Raw genomic sequence first — 19,988 nt, forward strand, 5'->3', positions numbered from 1 at the left:
AATTCACTGCTCCCTCCAATTCCTCACATGGGGGCAGAAATGACCATCCTACCCCCTGGCCGAAAACACTGCCCAAGATGAGGTCCACTCCCTTATTGTTAGAGGAATTGGAGGTGCCCGCGAATTGGAGGTGATAATTATTCACATAAAAGGGTTTCCTGAAGGCAAAATTGGGTGAAATAGTTTTCAACATGTCAGTAGCACTACACATGGAAAGGCATGCAACCTGGGATGGTAGTTGGGTGCAGATCATAGCGCCAAGAGTCCCCATATACTCAAGAATAAGAGAGAGAGAAGGGTCTACATTTAATTCAAAGTAACAAAAACATTAATCATTTTTATGTCATGAACAAACAAAAGGTTACGTGACATCATTAGGGTAGATATTTGAAGAGGAGAAATTACTAGTTTTCTGAAATGAGGTAGATCACAACATTCATATTAACTCATTCTTCTTCTTCAGCCTCTTCTAGCCAATTCACAAATGACTCCAACGCCTTCACAAAAGTTTGCCTGGAACAAGTCCCACACAAAGATGCAATGAAACGTTTAGATTACAATTACATAGTGAATAAATAAAGTCTCCAACTAAACTTAAAATATAGAATGCAGGAAGGAATAATGCTCTGATGACTGGAAGAGTTTTGAACGAAATCAGGTAGACTCTCAGAAAGCAGGTCAGCGTGGGCATGAGGAAACTATGTTCATCTCGATCAGAGATTATCAATTGGACAAGGTGGGAAGCATCAACACCTTTCTTTTTCAATGTAAATAGTTCTTTTCAATGTTATGGAATATCTAAATGTTTCAGAAAGGCTCCATTTGTTTCACTGTTGAATTTCCCTGTAAATTTATTTTTATTTACAAATTTTATTATATTTTCTGTCATTTGTCTATTTTTGTTGAAGTATGGTTGCGCGCGGGAAATAATCCAGCCATATGATGGGGGTATGGTCCCCCCTCCATAAATGACAAGTATCTATAATCAAGATGCCACCACTCCAGATTCAATTATGGATCAGTTACAGGTCCTACTCTGCTATTCCACTCCACCTAGGGCTTTGTCTTCTTCATGATTCAGTGTTTAATGAGATTCAGGTAAGATCTTCAACAAGTCCAACCCCAAGCCCATGCACAAGGTTACCTTCCAATCTAGAGTCCAAGGTCCAGTAGGCCATTCCAAACCAGAAAACATAGTGTGGGAATGGTTGGTTCTGGTTGGACTGGCCCAAGCTGCACCCCTACCAATGAAGGATAAATAATTGTCAAAACCACATCATTTGCCTGCAGGTTAACAGTGCTAATTTATCTGGTTGGACAGGCCCAAGCTGCAACCCTACCAATGAAGGAGACAAATAATTGCCAAAACTACATTTGGCTGCAGGATAGAAGTATCAATTTACAAACCTGCCCTTTGGGTTTGTTCCTTTGCGGAACCAGAGGAGAATGGTATCTTCTGCAAGCACATCCTGATCATAGAGAGACCTCACAATTTCAGGGAATAACTTCATTAATTTTGCATCCTCATAGCATTGGATCTGAACTTTGTACATGAGTTCAAGCTCCAGCTTCCCATTGGTACAGAAAGTATTTAAAAGTTCTGCCCATGTTTTCACCTGTGCATAAGGAAACATTCTGGTCAACAAATTCAAACCACCAAGATAATCGAAGTGAATTGTATGGTGGTGCAAAAATAACTTCAAAAGCATTTCCCTTTTCTTACTCAGAATTAAGAATTGATAAAAAGAGAGAAGCCTCTAATTATGTCCCATGCTCAACAAATTGAAAACACCAACTCACACAGATCAATGCTGTCTGCATAAGAAGGGTGGTACTAAAATAACAGTAAAAGCACATTCTTCTTCCTTCGGAAAATAATAAAATAAGAGGGAGAAATAGAGACATTATTAGATTCATTTTAGTCAACTCATAATGAAGAAAATATTTTCATATAGAACAAACATTCACAGGTGAAACATCCAGAACAGTTTAACCAGGTTTACTGAACCAAAGTCCTTTTCTCAGGTTGCCTCCTGGTTGGGTAAGACTCCCAATAGTCTCCAAAATGCAACATAGATCCATAAACATAGCCTCTTCCTCTATAGTTGGTATAGAATACGTGTAGGGTAAAGGTTCCCCTAAGATCCATAAACATAGCCTCCCCTAAGTTTTAAATCATATTTTGGGGATTGATTGATCCAGCGAAGAGTGACACTCGACCAGAATCTTAGGCTGATCCAAGGTTCGAGGTCTCGGTATCTCAGCTGGTTTTGGTCAGCCAAAATACCGAGTTGTTTCGGTAACTTGGCAAGATCTCGGCTGATTTGGTGCATTTTTTTGTCAAATTCCAGTTCTTGGTTTCGGTGGCCATATGACATAATTAGGTCATTGAAACTTGTAGGACAACCTATTTTAGGCCCTATAAACATGGTGGAAACCTTAGTTTATTAAAAATCACACCCAAAATGGCATTTTTGACTTAAGACCCTAGGTTGGTAGTGTATACTGTATATATAGACTGATACGGCCAATTCCACACAATCTTTAGTATTAGATCACATATAATTGAAGTAAAACAGCTTAAATAAGCAACAGGAATGAAATTTCTATAATTCAAGTAAAATCCTTAATTTTTTAAGAATCCACTTGTTCCAAGCTTGATTGTGTAAGGTTTGGTCACAAAAATCAGGCTGCTTTTTTTTCTTTTTTTCTTTTTTGGGGGGGGGGGGGGGGGGAGGGAGGGTTGTGCATTCACAGTCGAAATCCACTGAGACAAACTAGACTGGTTGAAATTTCGACCAAGTCTCGTCGAGTTGAGGCTTTTATATCCAATGGATGGTAACAGTTTCGACCGATACGAGATTTTGGTCGAGATGCCAAAATTTTGACCGAAACATTGTTGATTCCCTAACTCGCCTGCGGTTTCGACTTGGTAACCCAAAAAAAAAAAAGAGAAAAAAACTGAGATCTCGCGAGACCTCGAACCATGGGCTGATCTGACTCTTTGATTTTGAGTAATTAAAATTCTCCACTTTTCTGAATTTGTGTTTCAGATTTAACTATTATTCAATTACTTTTAATCTGACCATTAGATCACTGTTATCTTCTGAAGGTCATCTATTCTAGTTATTTGTGAGTGATTGCCAGAGTTTGACCTTCATCTGAGAAGGTTGAATTTTGTTAGACACTTTTTTTTGTTTGGGAAACTTGGTATCCTGTAAGAGGGTGTTAGCCTGAACCTAGGGTTCATCCTACTTACCCTCCCCCCACCAAAATCTCTCAATGAGGAAAGACAAGGTCTCCTACCAAAAATAATCCTCTCCTATTCCTTTTTAAAACTAGTAACACAAAATTTATTAGTACAATTAAAAGAAAGAAGGGTGGCTAATCCCAACTATGACAACAACCAGCCTAAGACTTTAATCCCCACCAACAGCAACCTTGAATCCCAACAGCAAAAACAGGCCAAAGCATATACCAAATCATGACTCAAAGAATAGGACCACTTCACCTCAACGATGTAAAGCAACCTAAGTAGTAGATAGCAGATCATCCCCCAAGTGATGCTCAGCTTCACCCAGCCTTAACTGAGGCTTACCTCTGCTAACATCTACCACCCGCTCCTTAATACTCTTAATTTAGAACACATGGAAAAAAAACTGTATTGGATAGCAGATTAACATCATGTGGACACACATCAAAACATAAATAAATGAACAAGTAAAATTCCATGGGCTTTTAAAGCACTTTTAAGATCTCCATAAGGATAACAGGTCAATCATTGTGAACCAGGTAGAACAAAAAGGTTACACACAAAACCTAAAACATCAGCCAGAATTTTGAATCCAATTATTGATGAAACTGCATGAATAAAAAAATACAATAGTAGCAGTGATGCAAGAAAACACAATAAGAAAGTATGCCGAATACACACCTGCCGGAGAGCTGCATTAACATTCTGCTGCTGGTTTTTCCCAGACCACTGAATAGCATCCATTATAACATCCCACAAAAGGCGTACAACTTCAATGTCAGGCAAATTAGCGTCCTTAAGACGTTGCTTCACAGTATCTATGACTTCAGATATATCAGTCTCCTCAGCTACCTGATTTGTCAGTGCAGACTTCATCTCCTTGAGTTTAACCTCAAACATCTTCTTCTCATTGTATTGAACCAAATTTAGCAATCCTGCCTTGCTGACCATCAGAAAGACATAAACTTCAACACAATATTCAAAGAGCTCAAAGACGAAGTTAATAGAAAGTATAAGAAATTGGAAGCCAACATCGTTTGTGCATCCCAATATATCAGGAAAAGAAATACTATTAAGACATCAAAAAGAAGATTTAGAAAGTCTACTACTTATGTTTTAATGATACACTGAATATTGCAACCTTTATTTTCTCGATCTTGTAATACTAGCACACAAGTATGAAATAATACTCACCGTTTATAAAATAATGCTAAATCGGATTCTACTCTTAAAAATAATTTACATTCTTGTTGAGTTAAAAAAGCTATGGCATATCAATGGTCAAAAACAATGAACTAAACGGATCCGAAACTCAACCGACCACAAGTGCATGACCTTTTCCACACAAGAAGATTCTATAAAAGATATCATCAATTTCATATCATTCACTGGTCCTGTGGCAGTTTGTCAAAAACAATGCCTTTCTCTACTATAAAAAATACCAAAGATCCCATAGCACTCAACAAGACAACTAAAGCCATAATTACTATATAACAAAGACCATGTGCATTTTCAGAAAATTAAAAGGCCAAAGTATTTCTATTGAAAGAAACCCACGTGAAATGCTCAGAAAAGCCTTCGGAAGAGCGCTTGGATGATGGGAAGAAGTCAAGGAGATTGTCCTCCATCTTCCCACGCTTCAAAAGTGAAATCAGATCATCAAGGTTATTATCAACCAGATATTCCTTGAAGAAGTCAGTGATGAATGAAAGAACTAGCCCCTTGGCAACAAGATTATCCTTGAGCAGTGGCTGTAATACAGACTCCGGCGGAAGCCCAGATAGCTTCTGGGAGAATGTAAGGGCTGTAAAAATTGCAAGCTTCTTCCTTTCATTCTCCTCAAAAAGCTCCAACGACTGCAGGAATTTTCTCATAACATTTTCGAGATTCTTTATTAGGAAAGGCCTGCGGCGCAGAATCTTCTGTATGTAGAGAACAGATGGCAAAATAGCTTCACGTTTTGGTTCACAATCTATAACAGAATAAGTGTGGCGCTCTCCCTCATCAGGCTTTGTTGTACCAGGTTGAGTGCGCCCCCCCGTAAAGACAACCTGCAATTGTACAATAAATAAGATCTTCCATCTTACGACCAATAATAACAATCACTGAAAGCTGACTGGCAAACAGTTAAATGTATAAAAATCAATATACAAATTACTCTACACTATCATCTTAAATTTTTAAAACTTACACAGTTCATATCTTCAAATAAGAAAAGAAAAAAAAAAAAAAGATAAAGAAAGAAAGAACAAAGAACTTACAGAGTTCACTTTACAAAATGGAACCGCAAGTAGGTCTATTAATGCAGAATGAACAGAATCTCTACGCATATTACATACAATGTACGAAGATCCACACAAATATTATCACAAATATTATCATATCATGGAAGATATATATAGAAGGTTCTGAAGGGCATCTTCTGCACCCAAGGCCAAAAAGAGAACACAGCTACAACCCTTCCACCATGAACAACCAAAAAGCAATAAAACATCAAAAGAGAAGAAGACCAATGTAAGAACCAAAATCTCTCCTGGACACAACAAAGAAATATTAGAATATAACTTCAACGAACAGACCAAGCTCACATGATGTGGATGAAAAGGTCCAAGAGGATGTGGCCAAGATGGGAGCTTACCTTGCCATGGGTCCCACACATATGTAAAGAGAGTTAACTTTTATGATGAATGAATGAATTAAAAGGGTTATATATTACTGCTCCGTTTTAAATCATTATCTCTTAATTTTAGTTAGCACAGGTATTTTTGTAATTTTCTGGAAAATATGTCTCTGTCTTGTCCACTTTTTTGTAGCCTGATACTTTCATTCTTATATGGGTTAGTTAATGTTGGCATCCGCTAAGTTCAGTTTAGTTTTGTGATCATGCCTAAATATTGAAGCTTCTCATTTGACCTCTGAGATAAGACAGAAAAGTCTCTTCTCAGTCCTACCCTCACTGCTATTCTTCGACCTTTGATTGGAGGTAAAAGATCCTGTTTTGAAAGGAAGGTACATGTTGACGAATCGAAGAAGGTAGTGTAATCAAGTATAAACTATCTAGATGCCTTTAATAAAGTGGATGAAATTTGTCTCGAATTTTTACTTCAAAAAAAATTTGTGTAGAATCAAGAACCATGCTTTGGAAGGGCAAAACAGTATGGTCATTAACAACAAAGCCAAAGAGTAAAAGAATTTCTCAAGGCAATATCATACTTACAGTCAGAAATCTCCAGCATCGATAACCGATAAGAGGTGAAAATGTTAGAAGTATCTACACTATTGGGTAAAGACTAAAGAGGACGAGAAGACGAAGGCGAAGAGTCATATATTTGGTTGAAAGGTCAGATCTAGCACTTGGATTACTAAAGCGAGTGCTCAAGTTGGGTTCTCTAGCAGGTGTTTGTGATGAGAGTTGTCCTTCCCAATTGCTGCTTTCTGAGCTTGTTGTGGATGGTTGATCTCTTGTTCTTTTGGCATTTCTTTAGGGATCACCATTGCTTCCTCCAACCCCACCCCAATCTTTTGTGGCCGTGTATTCTATATCCTCATTGAGTTATACTATATTTTGTTCCACCAGAAAGAAAAAGTTTATTAAAAAGAGTGAAATTGGCTACGGGAAAAGGGACAGCTCCAGAAGAAACAGAAATAAAATACTGTATTTGCAATGAAAACATTGAAAAGTTCTGAAGTCAGTCTCCAAAATCCAGCAACATTAGTGAGATGCTTATGTTGAACACGGGAAGCAACATTTAATTTGTAAAACAAGGATACAACAGAAGTAAGGGAAAGATGAGGATATTGTCTAGTGGGTTTTGAATCGTTGCTTACTAACTGCATATAGTTATGTGCTTTTCTCCATTTATTACTGTTCTGGTTTTGGTTTGGTTCTGTATTTCCAGCACTGCCAAAAGAGTTTTTGGTCATATTAAAATTGATTATTAAAATCAACTAAATCACTATGGTATTCTACATGAGGCAGTGCAGACGGATTCATAAGATCAGATTAATGCATGCATAGATTCACTATAAACTATAAAGTATACAGTAATAATCCCATATCATCAGAACCTTAACTCTTCCGTTCTCCTATGTAGCTACAGGTTCAGGTCAGATGGGAAACAACCCCCATTTGTGTGTGTGTGGGGGGGGGGAACTATGTCAAAATCTGGCTAACCCAACACCTTAACAGCCAGCTTACTTGGCTTTTTCATCTTTAGTACAGGAGTGAAGACTTAAACAACCACATACTGCAACCTTTATCCCCTAATCCATTGCCATATCGATGCAGGACTGTCAGAAGCACCCAGATAAGTCTCACTTCTGTTTATCTTCATTTCTTATTAGGTAGTATATCAAGAGTAAGGTTCTCTAGGTCTGAATTGGGGCTTGAATTACATTTTTTTTTTTTGTAAGAAGCTTGAACAACTTATTAGGCAAATATCTATATAATAGGCTTGCAGGTACAATTAAGAGTATGTAGCCATCAGTCTAACATCTTTCAGCTGCTCTTGTATCTCGTGGAAGCGAACAGCCCCAACCTAGCTTGGAATAGTCCAGTTAAGTTCCTTAGTTTTTGTTCAGTATTTATCTGTCAATCTCTGCTGGTTGTGTTTTCCTTTGTACTATTTTTAGCATTTGCAGCTAATTTTGTATTTTTTACAACTTCATGGAAAAGATTAGATTGGCTGCAACATTTGTGTTGTTCCCATATTACCCCTGCATCACTTCCCCTTCTCATCTGATGCAGCTCAAAGTGAAAATGCAAAATAAGATAGAAATGAAGGTAATGTAAGGCTACGTATCACTACACTAACCCCAAGTAGGATCACAAAAATAAACCACAATAGGACTGTAACAGTATAAAACTCAACTCAAACAGTAAAGAAACAAGGTCATAACAGACCCTTAGACTACCACATAACACCCAACAATAGACACACTTGACAGCAGACATATACTTCACTTGTAGGCTCAAAACAGAGTCTGTAATCCAGGTTTAACCTTAAAATTAAATACCACAGAAACAATCAATGGATTAATAATATGGTGAATCAGTCCTCCAAAATTCAGGCTCAGTTGATGGCTAGGGATTGAGATATGGCAAGATAATGAAAATATAAACCAAGTTCGTAAATTAGAAACTAAGTGGAGATATCCAGATCCAACCATCAAAAGTGCACCAAAGTGAGGTCGAGTGAAGGTCTCTATGTGGGGATGCTATACTCTAAATATTTCTCAGATCTGATGGATGATTGCTGAGATATAGGCCTTTGAAGTTGCAGCAAAGAAACTTGAAGAACAAGCCAACCACAACACTGATTTGGGAAATTTTTTGTTCTCTCAAATCTGAACTCAGATCACCTCTAAAGTCTGATAGAGTGAGCCTCCTTGGATGGTGGATTGAATCCTAAAATATGGGCCCCAACAGATCAGCAACTTGGGAGATTAGAGGGCTTCCAGATACTGGCAGAAAATCCTCCAGAAATCAACATCGTAGGGTCTAAAAGTCCATCTTAATCAGAGTAAAATTGGCAGCTACTGAGAGAGCCAACAGGGATATATGGAACCAATTCAGCAACTTAAAACAGAGGTTCAACTGGCTTCAGTTGGGCAGGGTAGTGCTAAGAACTGGGAATCAATAGTAAGAGAAGAGGGAAGAAACAGGGATAGATGGGTATCTCACCCCTCCAGCCTCTCACAGGACAATAGTATTTCGCAAAGCACACATCAATTTTTTTCATTAATTCGTGCAAGGAGGACCTTAAGTCCATTATAATATATAAGACTTACTTTCTAAAAATAAAGAAATACAACAAAGGTAACAACTTAATCTCCAAACTATTGCATAATGGTTGCTAAGCAACTAAAACTAGCACACAAAGACAAATACTGACTTAAGCATAAAAAAGGAAACAAACTTGAGACAAAAATACAATAACTTGCTGCTTAATTAATCCCCCACGAACTGGTTTTGAAAGAACCAGAAAACTTCCAGCTGGAGGTGGCTGGCCCAGCTTAGCTGGTTGATTCTAAGGCCCAGTGGACTGGCCCATTAATTGGTGTCATGGACTGCCCTTCCCATGGTCTACCTTTTTACACGTTAAAAGATATATATACATGTGTGTGTAGAGGGGGGGGGGGAGAGAGCATTTGGAATAAAACTGTTGACCTAAAGCCATTGGAAAATAGCTGTTGAATGAAAGGAAGTGGAGTGGGCATTGAATGCTTATGATGTTATGGGAACATTAATGGCTAGTGACATCATGGCTGCATCATTCTCCCGCTTTGAAATAACTCGTCCTCAAGTTTGAAATGGACATCATTTTCCCAAATGCTAAATTGATGCAGCTAGTCCTTCCATTACGCTTCGTCAAACACTAGATGTTTACTCCCGTCTACCGGAGCAGCGAAATGATTCTTGGTAACCTTCTCCATCGTCAAGTTCACTTCTTATTTTTTGATCAATTTCAGGACTTGCTCAAGAACCGGAACTTGCTCTAATACCACATTGGTGCAGCTCAAAGCAAAAATGCAAAATAAGGTAGAAATGAAAGGAGAGATTTATTAAAAATAAGAAACCAAGTAAAGGATAACAAGGGTCAGAGAGGACCACTTAACTCAATGATCAGAGAGGAGCACTAATGCAGATCAATTCCATGGTCTCAACTCTCGCAGAGACCATGGAAAGGGCATCCCATTACGCCAAATAGTGGGCCAGCCCCTGCGGCTGGAATTTTTTGGTTCTTTCAAAAGTAGTTCGTGGGAATTAATTGGGCAACAAGTTATTTATTTTTATCTGAATTTTGTTTCTTTTTTTAGCTCAAATCAATTTTGTCTTCTTGTGTTAGTTTAATCGCTTAAGTAATTCACCTATGTAATAGCTTGGGGATTAATTAATTATCATTGATGTACCTTTTTATTTTTTAGAAAGTAATTCCTATTATAATGTAATGGACTCTAAGTCCCTCCCCACAAATTAATGAAGACGCTTGCTATTTGCTTTGTGCAATCCTATTGTCCTGTGAGTGACTGAAGTGAGAAACTTAGTAGGGAGAGATTCCCTTGGCTGACATAGCCACCCCTATCCCCTTCTCCCTTTTTTAGTCGATCTCCCTTCTTCCCCTCTTATATTTTATTTTTTGGCACTTAAACAAGGCCAACCGAGACCTATTCTGAAGCAGCTATTGATTGTCCTCTGAAGTCCACAAAACTCCCAAACACTGTTGCTGATTATACCTTCTGATCAGAGGGAGCTATTTCAGACCTTGCGACTGAGTTTCTTTCTAGTTTCTGTTGCTGATTCAAGCCCACAGATCTCAGCCATCTGAGCACCAACGAAGCTGATATTCTGGAGTTCAATCCAACACCCAACAACCCCCACTCAACCTTGATAGCAAGGAGACCTAGACCTGAGGCCTACTAAGGTTGATATCAAAAATCACCAAAATTGTGCCTGCAGCTTGGCTTGTTGTTCAGGAAAGTACCTCAGCAACCAGCCTCTGGAATTAAGAGATATTTGGAGCATAACATCCCCATATCAAGACCTAAACTCGACTTCACTTTGGAACAATTCTACTGGCTGGATCAGGTTATCTAAATTAAGTTTCTATTTTTGAAACTCAGTTTATATTTTCATTATCTTGCCATATCTCAAGTCACTAGCCATCAATTGAGCCTTAATTTTGGTGAACTGATTCACTATACTATTTTGTCCATTCGATAGCAATTCTTTCCCTAATCCATTGATTGTTTGTATTTTATAGGTGCTGTAATTGTGATCCTACTTGGGGTCAGGGTAGTTCCTACCTAGCCTTACACCTTACGTTAACCACTTAACTTTGGGGTCTCTTAGGGACTCACTCACCCAAGTGTTGGACTCACCAGTAAACCATGGTTCGTGATCTCGGTATCGGCTGGATCAGATCGGATCAAGATCGGATCGGCCGATACAGATCGGGATCGCCCAAACTCGGGCAAATATGACACTTTTGTCCCTGTTTTCTTATTAAAAAAAACTAATTCTTTTACATTTTTACCCCTGTCCGTACAGCTGGATCGGATCGGTATAGGGATCGGTCTCGGCCGATCCGATCCGATACCTCAAACCATGCTCACAACTAGAGGACTTCAAACTCACAATGGGGCTAACCATAGCACACCCCACAATTTCCAAAAATATAAATTATCAACTCTACTTTCTAGTTTCTACAAGTCAAAAGAAACATATACATATATATATATATATATATATAGGAAAGAACTGTTGGACTAGAACCGTTGGAAGAGAGGGAGAAAGTGGAGTGGGTATTAAATACTTGTGATGTCATAGGAACACCAATGGCTAGTGACATCATGGCATCATCATCCTCTTTCCAAAATACTGCAGAGCATCCAAATTCTACCATCTTTTACAAGTGATGATGATGGCTGACCTTCAGTTTGAGATCACATCATCAAACATTCCCTTACTCAGCATGTGTTGTCCCATAATTCTAAGCTTTTGAAATAATCAATAGCACTTTCAGTTAATCAGTTTTCATCCACACAAAAGCATGACTCAAAGTTTTACACAAATTTCATATACATGAATAAAGCCGTCAGTTATGTTTACGACCAATTACTCTACCTTATTCACTTCAATGACTAAAACCTAATTATCAGTAGAAAAGACTTCCAACTCATTAAGGTTGAGATATTTGAGTAAGTCTCCTAGCATTCAATGACTTCTCTAATCCATCTACAATGAGAAGCAGCTGTAAGCAATATACACCAGAATGATGCAAACAAATGAACAACCCCTTTCCCAAATTTCCCAATGATCCCCAATTAAAAGTATTGGGAAAAAAAAAACATTGAGTACTTGATAAGAAAAAATGAAAAAAAATTTATCTTGGTTTATCTAGAATCCTTGCCTCGAAAAAAGTGTCACCATATCTAGAGAAGTTCAGGTCCGCAGATTCAATGCTCTTAGCAACAAGTTCCTGTAGTCGCAAACACTTGGCCAGTCATATCAAGATGATGGAATCATTAAATTGTCATGACAATCAAAGGTTAATACAGGAGCACTCCTTTCTGAAAAATTACATAAAGCAAACATTCCAACTGCATCACTTACCAGATCACCAACATTATCCAGATATATCTGGACCACTGCATCTGCAAATGCTGCAGGGTCCAGAGGTGCTGCTATATTCCGTTTGCGGGTCTTAATCCGCGTGCCACTGAGGTTAAAGGAAGTAAATAAAATTAAAGTTAAACAATCACATTATCAGCAGGATACAGAAATACACAATCAGACTCGTTATAAATTAAAATAAGTATGACAGTGCTGACAGGGAAAATATGCCACCACAATCAATTGACAAGCAACAGTTCACTATTATGGAACTCTATACAAGTAAATACGTCTCCTTTAGAAAACATGTATGTGTGTGTACATGAGATAGCTCACCTTTAAATTACAAAAACAAATTTGGTAACTATTTACCAAAGTCAAAAACAGAAAATAAAGAAAATTTTCCTCTACGAGAAGCACATTCTAGATGCATCAACTCTAAAACCACCTGACAACATGAAGTTGGTACATTTACTGGTGCATTGTCTCTCTATCGGATGGATTTATAACATAAAATTTCTTTCACATATATTAGAACTCTACATACAAGTAGTTAGGGACCTCAAAGAAATACGCACAGAGACATAACACATATATACAAAATAAACTTTTGCAACTGACGGCTATCCAGCTATGTGGAAAAGATTTAACAATTCAGCTCTTTTTGCCTTTTCATCTTCTCTTTCCCCCATACTTCATTGTGTTTTCTTCCCAACCTAAAAAAGGAAAGGATATGTAATTTTTCTATCTCTATCTAGCAAACTTTCCTAAGCTTGACTTCTGAATAATATCCCATTCCTTTTAGTGAAATTACAATTGAATCAAAGCTCAAACAAACCAAAAATATCTCAGAAATTAATTTTAGATAATAAATAATTCATTCTCTCATAATCTACTTCCTAGTTGTTAACGAATTTGAAGAAACACACCCCCCCAACTCTTCACAATCTACTTCTGCTCTTTCGGACTGTCAAGCAAGAAAATAAAATAATATGCAGTTAATGATGACTTCCATACTCTCCAACTATTCCTAATCCTACATAAGGGATTCTTATACTCTTCAATCGTGTCCATTAACAAAGAGAGCTTCATTTGCAACTTCAAATCCTCCAAACCCCAAATGGCTGACTTTGCAGGGAAAACAATCTCACCATTTCAATTCATCCATCTTAAAATTTTGAATTAGCCTAGCTACACAAAGATTCTTCAAAAGAATTTATGCTCCAGTATCATCCAATTTGCCGCTAGTTAAAGTCATAGATTTGAATGCCCAGAAACAGTAACCTTCTTAAATATACCCAAATGGTAGACAATACATACTCAGTTTTATTTTATTTTTATTTTTTTTAACCCGAATATTACCTGGGACCCGGGCCAGCCCCTAGCATTTTATTTATTTCCAAAAAGAATCAAAGAATACAAGGGGGGGACATTCCACCTTACCCCAAACCAAGTCACACAAGCGCTCAATAGTCTCTCTAAGTGAATTCTACCTCCCCATACAAGCAAAGCCCGCATGCTAAAACCTGAAGACCGGCATTCCTACCTTGTCCTCCCTAATAATACCTGTGAAGCCCCCCCCCCAGACAGGCAGCCCTGGTGGAAGGTGAAAGAAGAGCCCGTATCACACGCCTGATTAGCCAGCCAATCTGCCGCTCTGTTGCTTTCCCGAAATGCGAAAGACACATTAGCCGAGTCAGAGAGATAAGTACCAAAACTTCGTGGAACCAGTACCATCCCTTCCATAAATTACACCTCTTGAGGTTGACCATTCTAACCGTGGTAGCCGAATCAGAGTTTACCACCACCTCCGCGAGACCAAGCTCCTGGCATAGACCCAAACCATCCCTCAGCGCTCTGAGCTCAGCTATGGAATTAGTGCATTCCCCATAGAAATTAGCAAAGGCTGCCAGCACCACTCCATTCTGATCCCTAATCACCCCTCCTCCTCCACCATGTCCAGGGTTCCCCTTGTAGACTCCATCCACATTAAGCTTAACAGAGAGAAAAGGGGGACACCAATAAACAGGGAGGGGGCGTTTCAGCTTTGCAGATGGCGTCACCAGGCCAAAACACTGGAGAATTAAGTCATCCCTAGGGGATTCCAGCCGACTGACCTTGGAGAGCAGCTAAACCTCTCTTACCCTTCCTTTAATGCGCTCAATAATGGATGTTGCACTACGACACCTCTCCCCATGCCTTCTACTATTTCTCTCCTTCCAAAGCTCCCAAACAATCAAAGCAGGCCAGATTCCAATTATGTAAGCACTAAGGCTCATGCAGCTTCCCAACTCTTGCCAGAGCAACACCCGACTTCTGACATCCTGAGACGGTAGAAAAGGTATGTCCAAAAGCCAAGAAAAGAATTCCCAAACCTTAGAGGTCGTACCACCAGAACCCAAGTAGTGATCCACGGTCTCCCTCCTTGGCTGTCCACAACAGTTGCACCTAGAAGCCAGGGGAATGCCAAGGGCCATCATAGAATCATCAGTGGGGATCTTACCCATAAGAAGTTGCCATGAAAAGAAAGCCACTTTCAGGGGCACCGCTTGACACCATACCCATTTAGCAAAGGGTGTTCCAGGAGACCCACGACAAACTTCATTCCATGCCGGCCTAGTAGAGAAATGGCCATCACTAGCAGGAGTCCAGACCAAAACATCGTCTCTATCTGAAATCACAAAATTCCCCAGTGTGATGCTGCCCCTTACTGCCTCAAAGTCAATGAGGCTTAAGATGTCCTCCCTCCAAGTCCCCTCCTCATCAACCGCATCCTTAACACACATCCAGATCCACTAGCAGACCATTATCCACAAAATCAATCAAGGGGCCAACCCCCACCCAATTATCCAGCCAAAAGGAGATATTGCCAGACCCAAATAGCCACCTTAACCTCTCCAACATGAACCCCTTGAACTCCAACGTGCTACGCCAAGTCTTAGAGCCAGCCCCCACCAATCCTGCCAACGAAGCATGCATATTTTTAAAGTACTTGGCTCTGAAAAAACTGCTCCACAGAGAACGATCCGATAACACTTTCCAAAGACCTTTCAGCCTGAGGGAGAGGCCCACATCCTCAAGGAGCTGAATTCCCAGCCCCCTTCCTCTAGAGGCCTACAAACCTTCTGCCAGTTCACCAGTGCCTGCGATTACCCCATTCAGAACTACCCCAAAGAAAATCAGCAAAAATCCCATAAAGCCTACGAAGGACAGCTTTTGGCAGATCCAGAGTGGCCAGGACATGAAGCAGCATTGAGGAGAGAACATGCCTTAACAGCGTAACATGACCTCCAGCAGACAATAACCTTCCTTTCCACCCCGCCACCTTACTCCTAATCTTCTCCATCAGCCCATTAAAGAAACAGATTTTTAGCCTACCTGAGTATAGAGGAGCTCCCAGGAAAGTGATAGGGAGAGACTTCCTGGGAAAGCCAGTGACTACCCTCACCATACAGGCTACTACCATCAAGGTTTTTTCCCCCAACACAAAGTAGCTTTTCTGCCCGTTAACAAGCTGTCCCGAAAAACCTTCATATCTGGTAATGAAGCCCATAATTTGCTTGAAAGAGCTCTTTAAACCTCTAGTAAAAATGATAGTGTCGTCTGCAAAGAGGCAATGTGAAATTCCAGGGCACCCTCTCGAAAGGCTGTAATAAGCTACATGCCCATCAACAAAAAGCCCTTTTATTCCCCTACTTAGCAACTCCTCAGCCAAAATAAACAGAGCAGGAGAGAGGGGGTCCCCCTACCGCACGCCCCTAGAAGACTTAAAGAAACCGGACTGCTTGCCCCCCATACATACTCAGTTTTATTATACGGTACATGTACCCATGGTCTAGGCTCCTTAAAATTTGAGTTGCATAACACTTCATCATAATGAATTACAAAGGAACCATAGGTTTAGAGTGAACAACTCAACTAACTAGTAGTGATATTTTTTATTTTTTATTTTTTATGGCCAAGTATTAGTGGTTTTGGTGTGCTAATGCAGGTTCATCATAGAAATTGGCTTATTTCTTTAGAAATAGGCCTAGGATTGGGTTATATACATGTTGGGCCTTTGTTCCCAAGGGTTTTCTATGTATTAGACCACTTTAACGAGCAGGAACTAGGGGTACATAGGTTGCATACGGGATTAGCCCAATACTTAGTTTATTTTTACGTTTTTTTAATTGAGCCGGTTCAAATTGGTTGCATCCAATTGGTTCAATGTAAGTGATCATGTGACTTGGTTAAGTGGTCTTGTGATGTAAGTTGGGCTGGATTAGGACTCTATAAGTCCAGCCATGTTTTGAGTCTATTTCTTTTAGTATTTTAGTTTCCTAGTAAGTTTAAGTTACCTAATAGGTTAAGGATTGGGTTAAGCCATTCCTTTTTAGTGTCTAAGTCTATTTTTGAGTCTCCTATATAAGTTTGTAAGGGAGGCCAGCATTACATACGAATTTTGATTAATAAAAACTCAGATTTATGCTTATTGCATTTGTTGCTACTATTGCTCCCTAGAATTAACCTAAAACCTAGTGCTATCCATTCGAACCAGCAACCCCTTTTGCTATTGATCCTGTTATCTGGCTCCTAATAGGTCTCCTACCTATCTAGGACTACATTATTTGGTATCAGAGTTATGGCTGAGGGAAGCTCCAACCAAGCCTCGAAAAACCCACCTCCATTCGTTTTTAAAACCCGAGTTCGTCTACCCAATGGGAGCACAGCCATATTAATTGTTGATGAGAGGCAACGTAACAACATTACTTCACAATCCGTGGTGGATATGTTGTCCCAATCAGGAGAGATTTGCATCATGCCTACAGGTCAAATCTTTGTTGAATTTGAGTATCCCTCATACTCTGATGGTGCTTGATGTAAGCCGGTACCATCTCCAAGGAGCGTTATTGCAGTAGGTTGTAATTGGTTGGACGAGCGACAAGGTTGGATTGAACCTAAAAACAACTCGTGTGTCCTACCTGATCGACACCGTCTATACCATTTGTTTACTCTAAAAGGGTTACAACCAAAGGTGACCACATCGACTGTACAGCCACAAGGACTGTCGAACATGTCAACTCAAGCGCAAGTGGTATCGACTGTGTTTGAAGTTTCACCAATGGCGGATGTACCAACGGAAGATTCTACTAAGGCAGTTTGTGTTGAAGAGATTCAAGAACCGATAGCTAAAGAAATGAACCATACCACCGCTGAAACCACCATGCACAAAACTCAAATTATTTGGAATAAAAAAATTTAGTTTTAGTTAAGAGGAAACAAAAAATTCAGAGTTGAATTCCCAATTAGATGTTTTGGTTCTCAGCACTCGGCAAAGAAACCATGGAAGGTAGTGTCACAAGGCTACATCATTCCAACAGCAGAGACACATTCCATGTGAGGGAGTTTTAACCTTTCTTATATGACTTATCAAGGTAGCATGAACTGACTCATCACATGGCCTCCTATTTGATTTTTCTTTTCTAGTACAAATTACATTTGACTATTCAAGCATTACAATACTGCAGTCCACACAGTATAGAAACTTTGCAGCAGCACTGACATTCTAATTCATAATACCCAGCATATATTCAAGGCAGTAAATTGGATTGTTGTCCTAATCCTTTTATTTCCGGTGAAGTATCAGAAATGGTAGAAACAAAAAAGCTAGGTAAACCGAAGCATAACAATGAGAGAAGTTAAGCTACTAAATACCGACACAAAAATCAAATCACTAATACAGCAGGCAGAGCAGTTCACAAATGAACATGCTAATTACAGACTATGACTTCCCAATAAGCATCACTTAGCCACATATTAAGACTAAATATCAGTACTTCAATGAAGATATAGTAAAATGAATCACCAATCTAATACACTGACCATAGACCTTGAATCCACTGGTAGTAACAGAAAATTTTAACAAAATTACATAATTAATATTTCAATAAACATATGTAATAATTTAAGCAAGAAATGAAGCATACACAAAGCAAACAGTAACATGGAATAAAGAAATGAAGCAAGAAAGATGGCGTACCCGAGAGTGGGTCTCTCCTTCGAGCTGCAGAGGAACAAACAATTGACAAAAGCATCAATAGACGTTAAAATTTTCAAATTCCAAGAGCTTTATTAAAGAAAATAAATCCAAAACATGCAAAAAGAAATAATCGAACCCAAAAGATAAATTTAAAAGGGAAAAGTTCCCCAACGCACTAGATAATTTTTATTTTAAGAAAATCTGATAGTTCATTAAGTAGGATAAGAGAGAAGTAAAGAAGGACAAAAAAAAAAGTTTACGAAGTGCTATAAAAATCAAATCTTTCACCCAAGAACGAACTGATTAAAAAACAGAAACCCGTTACTAAATATAAACAGGAAAAAGAATTCCGACGAGCATCAAATCTAAGCAAACAATTAAAAAAAAAAGGGGGGGGGGGGAACCCAGATCAGCAACAAGAAGAACGATAAAAGAAAAGAAACAATCATCATTCAACCACAACCCCTTCCCCACCCCAACCCCCCCCCCCCCCAAAAAAAAATCAATCCGAATCAGTCCTCCCAAATACGCTCAAAGACAAGAAAGATTTCATCTTGTTTCTTTTTCTACACAAAACCCATAAAGAACTCGGGATCTGCCAATTGATCCAGTTGAAATAAGCCATAAAATCAGACTCAGAAACCTAACGTTAACCGAAAACAGGAAACAAATCGAAAGAAGACAGAGATCGAGATCCAGCAACTATTACCTCATAAACCAAGACCGAGAGATATCGAAGGATACAGTGACTGCGACAAGAATAACGAAAGAGGCGAGAGTCGAAAAAGAATGAGCGAACTTCGATGGATTAAGGGCAGAGATATTTATTTATTTATTTGCATTTATAGGAAGAAAAAGTGATGAATTTTTATTAAAAATAGAATAATGTGAGTAATTAAATATTATTTTAATAATAAAAATAATTAAAGAAAGACGACTTCTCTTTTTAGTTTTTAGTTATTCGAAAAATTAGGAAGCAGAGTGAGCTTGACTGAACTGAAAAAGTTCAAAGTCGGCGGAAAATTGAGAGAAGTGTTTTCCATATCATCTGCACGTATTTACGCTTCATTTTAAAGTATGAATCTGATTTAAGTCCACTTGGCCTTTTCATCACTTTTGCCTGCGAAATAACGGTATTGCCACTGTTATTTCTTTAAGACAAGTATAGATTAGGGTGTCAACCGGTTGGGCTCGGTCGGGCCTAGCCGGGCCTCACCGTGCTTAAAGCCTACATCATGATCGTTATCGTCCATTTATATAATCGGCCTGAGCCTAGATGGGCTCAATCTATAATCGGATAATATATCTGGCCTTATATGGTGTAGAACCGAGCTATGGGGTTGTTTAAATCTAAATGGGCTCTAAACGGACTTTAAGTGCAGCAAAATTACAATTCCAAAAAAAAACACAAACTAATGTTGTGTTATCAATTTCTAACAAATCAAACCAGTAATCACAAGGAATCGAATTCAACAATGAAACCCATAAAAGAAATCCTACTCGAAGTAGACTCTATCGAGTGCTCAATAGAAACTGAAACTGAAACTGAAGATGGATTATGAAAGAGAAAATTTTCAATTGAATAATCCTGTGGACAT

At 38.9% G+C, this 19,988-nt stretch overlaps 1 protein-coding gene across 1 annotated transcript; it reads right to left on the bottom strand.

Moving 5' to 3' along the window:
• Positions 1 to 310: 310 nt before the first annotated feature.
• LOC122667708 (basic leucine zipper and W2 domain-containing protein 2-like) lies at positions 311 to 19,224 on the bottom strand. Its single transcript, XM_043864101.1, has 8 exons — positions 19,100 to 19,224; positions 18,391 to 18,414; positions 12,369 to 12,474; positions 12,166 to 12,234; positions 4,811 to 5,304; positions 3,935 to 4,196; positions 1,408 to 1,616; positions 311 to 513 (listed from the first exon to the last, which is right to left on the bottom strand). Exons 1-8 carry the CDS (start codon positions 19,102 to 19,104, stop codon positions 447 to 449), a joined length of 1,236 nt encoding a protein of 411 aa, XP_043720036.1. The 5' UTR covers positions 19,105 to 19,224; the 3' UTR covers positions 311 to 446.
• Positions 19,225 to 19,988: the final 764 nt, after the last annotated feature.

Source organism: Telopea speciosissima, chromosome 1 (assembly GCF_018873765.1).
Source record: "Telopea speciosissima isolate NSW1024214 ecotype Mountain lineage chromosome 1, Tspe_v1, whole genome shotgun sequence".
NCBI lineage: Eukaryota > Viridiplantae > Streptophyta > Magnoliopsida > Proteales > Proteaceae > Telopea > Telopea speciosissima.